Here is a 7071-nt window from a genome sequence, read left to right on the forward strand (position 1 = left end):
TGTTTTTTAAAAATCACCATATGTATTTTTCAACCTTCCTCTGTCATTTACAGTGCTGCTATTCAGAGCCTGAGTTAATGCCTTGATAGCTTTGTGACAAGAAAGAGAGGAGCTACTGGAGAGTGGTCAGTGGAAGGCCACAAAGATGATGAGGGATTTGGAGCATCTCTTATGAGGAGAGACTGTGAGAGCCAGGCCTGTTCAGTCTGGAGAAGACTCAGAGGGATCTCATCAATGTATATAAATATCTCAAAGGCAGGTGCCAAGGGCAGTGTGCCAGGCTCTTTTCAGGGGTGCCCAGTGACAGGACAAGGAGCAATGGCCATAACTAAACCACATGAAATTCCACCTCAACATGAGGAAGAAATTCTTTACATTGAGGGTGGCAAAACACTGGAACAGGCTGCCCAGGCAGGTTGTGGAGTCTCTCTCTCTGGAGATACTCAAAACTCACCTGAATACATTCCTGTGGAACCTGCTCCAGTGACCCTGCCTCAGCAGGGGCTGCTGGAATAGACAACCTCCAGAGGTCCTTCCAGCCCTAACAATTCTGTTATTTCTGAGTCTTCTTACCAAAGTCAAACGGGGGACAGAGACAATTGTCCCCTAAAGCTGCAGTTTCATGATTCTACTGTGGGAACCAGAGATTTAGGACAAGGGTGATAGTACTCAGAGGAATGAAAAAATTAGAGCTAAACAAAAATTAGCTATTTCTTTCCTGGATTGAATAGTGAATAGAACCTGAGAGCAAGGAATGCAGTCCAAGCATTGGTCTCTGGACTTTGGGATGGTCACTCTCACGTGCAGAGAGAACAGGTCCCTTCACACCTGCCAAGACATGATCCACGTCTTGGGAAGAGGCTACTGTGGTGGTTTAAGGCAGGAATGTGGTTTGCTTGCTGGCACAATGGCAGGATATCTGCTTTTGGAGGTAGAACTGTGCTCTGAGCCCCAAGGGAGAGACCTCATGCCTCATGGGGCCAAACCCAGTGAGGCCCAGAGAGTCTGGACCAAAGGAAGGCACAGGAAGCACAGGCGTCCCTCAGGGCAAAATGGACATGGGAAGGCTGGGACATGGCCAGAGCAGATGGGGATGGCTCAGGACAAGCAAGTGCTGCAAGCTGGACACAGAGTCAGATCCTGATTCTACAGTGGAAGAAGGCTGCAGAGAAGGTGCTGGGTGGGGGAGCAGATCTGGGCTGGACTCTGCTGGGCTGTGTCTCTGCTCAGGGGACATGGGATTGGTGGTGGCAGGAGGCCAGAGGGGTGCAGTGGCTCCTGAGGTAGTCTCCATTCACAGTCCTTTGTTAAAATAGACATATGGCACCTTGTCCCCGTGCTTGGCCACGATACTGTCACGCAGCTCCGGCTCAAGGTCAGCCAGTGCAAGGGAGCTGTGGAGAGAGGGGATACACACTGAGAGCCATCATCCTCCTCCCCAGCTACCAGTCAAGCCTCCCTCCCTCCCCACTGCCATTTTAGACCTCTGCAGTCTCAAGGATCTTGCAGGCTCATGGCAAAACCCACCACCCTTCCCTCCTGGTGCTGGAAGGCAGAGAGCTGCCCATGGAGCTGGGTGAGTGTCCTGATGCTCCCAACACAGAGCTTGCAGAGCAGGAGAGGCACATGCTCTCCTGCTGCCCTGGGCACCAGTGTGTACAGGCAGGCACTGCCTTGGTTTGAAGGGTGGGTGCCCATCATGCTTCTCCTGGGATGGAGAGAGAAGAACTAGGGGAGGAGGAAGGCTCCTGAGGTCCCAGGCAGGAGAAGGAAGCAGTGGAACAGGTACCATCGCTGGGGGAAGAGGGCGCAGGCTGCTGGCACCATGAACAGGAGGCTGTGGGACAGAGAAAAGCAGAGCTTTAGTCTTGGGGATCCCAGCCTGTTTGCCCTCCAGCCACAGGGATTTCAGCCCAAGAGGTCCTGCTCACACCCCATGACTCCTAATAATTAGGGAAAGCCCAAGCTGAAAGGTAGGCAACTTTGCAATCTCCTCTGGGAAAGAGGTATTTTTTCAAGCATCCCTTTGGATCCATACTCCCAGGTGATTGAGCAGTGAGGTACTTACAAGCCCCCGCAGAGCAGCACCTGCAGAGGACCATGGAGAACCCGGATCCGCTGCAAGAGAACAACCAGGAATGAGTCCTGGACTCAGCACAAGACCCACTCACAGGGTGGACAGACTTCTCAGTAGGGCTGAATGCCCAACACCTCTGATGTGCACCAAACCCTGCCACCCTCCCATAGCTTCCCCATGTCACTTGAGAGACCATTGGTGTATCAATGACTGAAGTAGGCAGCAAAGCAAGCCAGGCTCTGCAACCCTGCATTCGATCCCCAGCATATCAGCAGCTGGGAAGCAGGGCTGGGGCACCCCAGAACCCACTGGCAGGAGAAACATGCACTCACCTGCATGAAGGTGAATTTCTCCAGCCGCTCCATGATGATGGGCAAAATAACTAGGCACAGAGAGCAAAGGTCAGCCCAGATCCCAGAACAGCTATCCTGCTAGCCAGCCTGTCCCAGCAGGACCACCCACCCGGAGGCCACGGCAGCAGCTAGTTATGGGTGTTTGCAGACAGCAAGAACCTGACACAAGACCCCCACACATCCATCACCCAGGCAGCATGGTCTGTGCTCCTCATGCTCCTGTGCTTCCTTCTGGGCTTGCAGCACGTCAAGGGTCTCAGAAGCAGAGCGCTGCAGGGTGAGGGGCTAGGGCCAGAGAGCACGAGATGCATCCTTGTGGGGCCAAACTGCCACAGGAGCACCCCCTGTCTCCTGGGCTGTGGTTTGGCATGGAGGGGACTTGGGGGCCTCTGATGGGAACGGCTGGATGAGGAGAGCAAATGCCATCTGGGATGGAGGGCCACCCTCCCTCTTCTTCGTGAGGGAAACTGAAGCAGGGGAGGGCAAGGTGGTGGGTCCTGGAGAGTCCCCAGTTAGTTGCACACCCTCCTGCCCCACACTCACTCATGCCTGGTGCTGCCATGGTGATCCTGGAGAGCACAACCTGTGCAATGCCCTTCACTGCCGCCCTCTGCAAGCAAAATCAGCAGGTGAGCCCCAGCAGCGCCGTGCCCCAACCCGCATCCCCATCCTCACTCACCCTGGAGCGGCCGAGCTCGTTGTTGTTCTCATCTGTCACTGTGATCCCGTTGATGATCTCCCTGAAGGGGACAGGCAGCCGTGAGTGGAGAAAGCATGAGGACACAGCAGCAGGGTGAAGGGGTGCCAGGGGAGTCCTCTATGCCAGCAGCCCTGCATTCCTCCAGGGCACAGGGCTCCAGCACCCTGGGGCACTAGGGTCCCCAGCCCAGCCGATGCTGCCACCTTCAGGGCACAGCTGTGAGCAGGATCTGGCCGTGCTAGGGACAGACACTGCCTGGGATATGCAGCTGAGCCAGGGTGCAGTGCCTCACACAGCACCCAAGCTCCTTGTGCCATGACTTGTGGGGAACCCCGAGCACCAGCCACAGGTCACCACAATGACCCCAACTGCGGTGTCCCAGCATCGGGATACCATGGACTGGGGTTCTCCCATAACATGCAGGAGATCTTTGGGTCTGAGGGATTTTCCAGCACACATTCCAGAACAGCTATCCTCAGCCGAAAAATCCCCCTCCTGCTCTAGGTGAAGGCTGAGCCATCCCACCCAGCACCCTCCACCACAGACACAGCACTGCAAATGCACACACCCCAGTTCACCTCCCTCCAGCTCCTGGGATAGCAATCCAAGGCAGGGGGGCCAGGCAGCCCAGGAACCTGGCTGCCACCAGCTTGCCTTTGGAGGGTCCCTCAAGCACCCCGGCCATGTGTGACACTTACTGTTGCCGCATCATGGGGATATTGACACAGTTGGCAGCAGCCACAGCTGCAAAGGGGACCCAGCGGGCCAGCAAGGGGGGGGCTCGCTGTGGGAAACAGGCTGGCATCAGCATAGGAGAGCAGGATGTGCCCAGCTGCCCCAGCTGGCCCTGACCTAGCATACCTTGGTGTAGAGGTTGAGTCCCACTGCGGTGGCCAGGGCTGCACCAGTGGCTGTGACATAAGCCACCCCGATTTGCCTGGACAGCGATTTCAAAGAAGGGAGACAACAGAATCACCAACTCTGACTCAGCCCTGTTCCTTCTGTGCCCAAGACACGGCATAGGGGTTTTTACAGGGCATCCAGGGGTGCTGCAAATGGACACACTCCATCCTGTGGGGCCTGCTCACCTCAGAGAGATGGGGGAGGCAGCATTGCGGTTGGTGTAGTTGACAAAGGCATTGAACGACTGGTTCACCCACTGCCAGAAAACCACAGCAGGCACTGTCCTGCAGAGACAAGGGACTGAGAGAGCACCTGAGGGCTGCCAGGGACACCTGGCCTGTGCCCATGGCCAGCCTTGGAAGGGAGACAGCCAAGATGCCTGCAATCCACTCATCATGGTGTCTCCAAAGGGAAACGAAGGAACTGTGGCAAAGTGACAAGCCAGTGGCAGAGCTGGGAAATGGTCCCAAGTGTTCTGGTTGCCCTGGGGAACATAGGAAGAGGGGCCCAGTCCTGCAAGGCACTTGGGCAGGGGTGGGAGACACAGCTCTCAGCAGGGTGGCAGCCATCCTCTGCTGGGCTGAGATAAGCCTTTGTCAAAGCGAGCAGAAAGGAGGGGACACATGGGGATAGAAGTGGCTCTGGGGAACAAGGGTGCCTGGGTTTCTACTGGGTTTCTCAGGGACACTGATGTGGGGTAGGAAAGGACATAGGGAGATTTGGGTCTAAGCATTGGGAATGCAGGGGGGTGGGGAAAGGAAATGCAGGGAGGTGTCAGCAAGGGCTGGGGATGCTGAAGCAGCCTGGCCTAGGGGCACATTTGGAACTCGGTTCCAAAGACTGCTATGGGCCACAGACCAAGAGCAGGAGCCAAGTAGGATTTGATTGTATTAATCATTACAGGGGCTCTGGGAAGAGCTCAGCTGAGCTCAGGGTGAGGTGAGACCATCCCCAGCCATGCCAGGGGCCAGGGGGATCTGTGATGCTTCTACCACAGGCTGGGTGCTGGGGACAAACCCTAGAGACACTGGGTTTGACCACAGGACACAGACAAGCACAGCAGCCATGGGCATACCTTGGGCAGTACCCAGCCCCAGAGGAGGCAGACTGGCCATGCTCTGGCCACCAGGGACCTGGGGACTGTCAGGGCTGTGTCCCCAACCTGATGTACCCAGGAGCTCACCGATAGAACTGGAGCATGCAGCCAGTGATGGCCATGCCCCCCGGCACCTGGAAGGACATCCTCCCAATGAGGTTCATCTTCTCACCGCTGTCAGGGTGGAAGGCTGAGTCGTACAGCTTCTTGGCATAGAGCAGCTGCTCCTGGCTGCTTCCTGGTGGCACCAGCCCGGCCCTGCAAGCCCAAAGCCCATCAGGGGAAGCTGCACAGACCTGCCAGCACCCAGCACTGCCGAGACAGAGCTCCAGCACCACATGAAAGGCAGGGGAAACATCTCCTCAGAAGGATGCATGTCACAGCTTGAGGCTTCTGGGAGAAGCCTGGGAAACCCCCCCAAAATTACCTCCAACAGATGTTACATCACAGTGTACCTGCTTGAGAATGACTGCCTCCATCCCCCAGCAACACTGCACAGTGGTTGGGATGGCCATGAACACAGGGATGGCACCTGCCCCATCTGTACCCCTGCCCCTCACCTGCAGCCCTCCACCAGGGCCTTGGCCCTGTCCAGCTCCTCCTCTGGCACCAGCACTGTCCGAGGGTCGGTGATGTTGAAGAAGTGCTTCAGGCGCCCCACAAAGGTGCTCTGGTCCCAGCGTGGGGAGTCGATGTTGAAGCCAAGGGAAACTGTGGCCATCTTGGCATAGGTCTGGGCAGTGGGAAAAGGCCACTCAGTAGGATCCTGCCTTGCTTGCTCGTTGAGTACACACCTGCCACGGCCACAGGAGCAGTCGGCCGGGTGAGAGCCACAGCAGGTTTATGTTTAACAGGACAATTGGACTTTCAGCAGCCCTGAGCCCAGGAGGCCCCTGCACTCCTGCTGTCGGCAGAACACTGCAGTCAAGGCTGCTCCTTCATACATCACCCTGCTTGCCTGGGGTCACCCCACTTGTGCTGCACCCTATAGCACCTAACACCTCCTCCTTGGGGTGATATGGTGCTGCACAGCACTGTAGGGTCCAGCTCAACGCTCCACAAGACTGCCCTGCAGGTACTCCTACAGGGGCAATACTCTGCAGCCCCCGAGTGTGCTGTGCACCCCCATAGTGTGCTGTGCCCCCCACAGCACCATTCTGCACATCCCTCTAATGCCCTGAGTGCTCCCCGGGGTGCTGCACCATATACCCACTGTTGTACAGCACAGAATCACAGAATGAATTAGGCAGGGAAATACTTCTGAGATCATCTGAGTCCAGACTATAACTAAACATCACCATGTCAGCTACAGCATGGCACCAAGTACCATGTTCAGTCTTTCCTTAAACACCTCCAGGGACTGTGACTCCACCACCTCCCTCGGCAGTCCTTTCCAGTATCTCATCATCCTTCTGTCAAGAAATTCTTACTAATGTCCAACCTGAACCTGCCCTGGCATAGCTTCAGACTACATTCTCTCGTCCTGTCCCTGGTTGCCTGGGAGAAGAGGCCCACTCCCACCTGGCTGCAGCCTCATTTCAAAGGCAGTTGTAGACAGCGCTAAAGCCCTCCTGAGCCTTTTCTCCAGGTTAAACACTCCCAGCTCAGCCACTCCTCATAAGACTTGAGCTCCAGACCCTTCACTAATGTCCTTGCCCTTCTCTGTAAGGCACAGCACAGCTCAGCACACCCCAGGCTCGGTCCGGCACGGCACAACCCCCGGCACACCTCCAGCGCGGCTCGGTCACGGTTTATGTCGGCTCGGCACGGCTCGGCACAGCCTGGCACACCCCCGCCGCTGCCCTGCCCGTCCCGTCGCGTCCCCACGTGTCCCCACCTGCGGTCCCGGGCCCTCTCCCGCCTCCCGCCCACGTGTCGCTCACCGCCCCCGCGCTCCGGCGCGTGGCCGCGCTCAGCCAACCACAGAGCCCCGAGCGGCCGC

At 57.0% G+C, this 7071-nt stretch overlaps 1 protein-coding gene across 3 annotated transcripts; it reads right to left on the minus strand.

Moving 5' to 3' along the window:
• SFXN2 (sideroflexin 2) lies at window positions 1-7063 on the minus strand. Of its 3 annotated transcripts, none has more exons than XM_033066689.2 (12): window positions 7013-7063; window positions 5690-5862; window positions 5217-5387; window positions 4219-4317; window positions 3992-4067; window positions 3829-3914; window positions 3110-3170; window positions 2974-3040; window positions 2410-2459; window positions 2069-2118; window positions 1790-1837; window positions 1-1394 (listed from the first exon to the last, which is right to left on the minus strand). In XM_033066689.2, exons 2-12 carry the CDS (start codon window positions 5848-5850, stop codon window positions 1295-1297), a joined length of 969 nt encoding a protein of 322 aa, XP_032922580.1. In that variant the 5' UTR covers window positions 5851-5862; window positions 7013-7063; the 3' UTR covers window positions 1-1294. The 3 variants fall into 3 exon arrangements, with proteins under 3 accessions (XP_032922580.1, XP_032922577.1, XP_032922578.1); XM_033066686.2 differs by having other exon boundaries at window positions 6967-7038; XM_033066687.2 differs by lacking the exon at window positions 7013-7063 and adding an exon at window positions 6858-6960.
• Between the last annotated feature and the right edge of the window lie 8 nt (window positions 7064-7071).

This window comes from Catharus ustulatus, chromosome 8 (assembly GCF_009819885.2).
Source record: "Catharus ustulatus isolate bCatUst1 chromosome 8, bCatUst1.pri.v2, whole genome shotgun sequence".
NCBI classification, from domain to species: domain Eukaryota; kingdom Metazoa; phylum Chordata; class Aves; order Passeriformes; family Turdidae; genus Catharus; species Catharus ustulatus.

Coding starts and splice junctions, on each gene's coding strand:
- SFXN2 (XM_033066689.2), bottom strand. CDS start 5,850: ATGGCCACAGTTTCCCTTGGCTTCAACATCGACTCCCCACGCTGGGAC. Junction 4,318..5,216: donor TGCATGCTCCAGTTCTATCG/GTGAGCTCCTGG, acceptor TTGTCTCTGCAG/GACAGTGCCTGCTGTGGTTT. Junction 4,068..4,218: donor GCCTCCCCCATCTCTCTGAG/GTGAGCAGGCCC, acceptor ATCGCTGTCCAG/GCAAATCGGGGTGGCTTATG.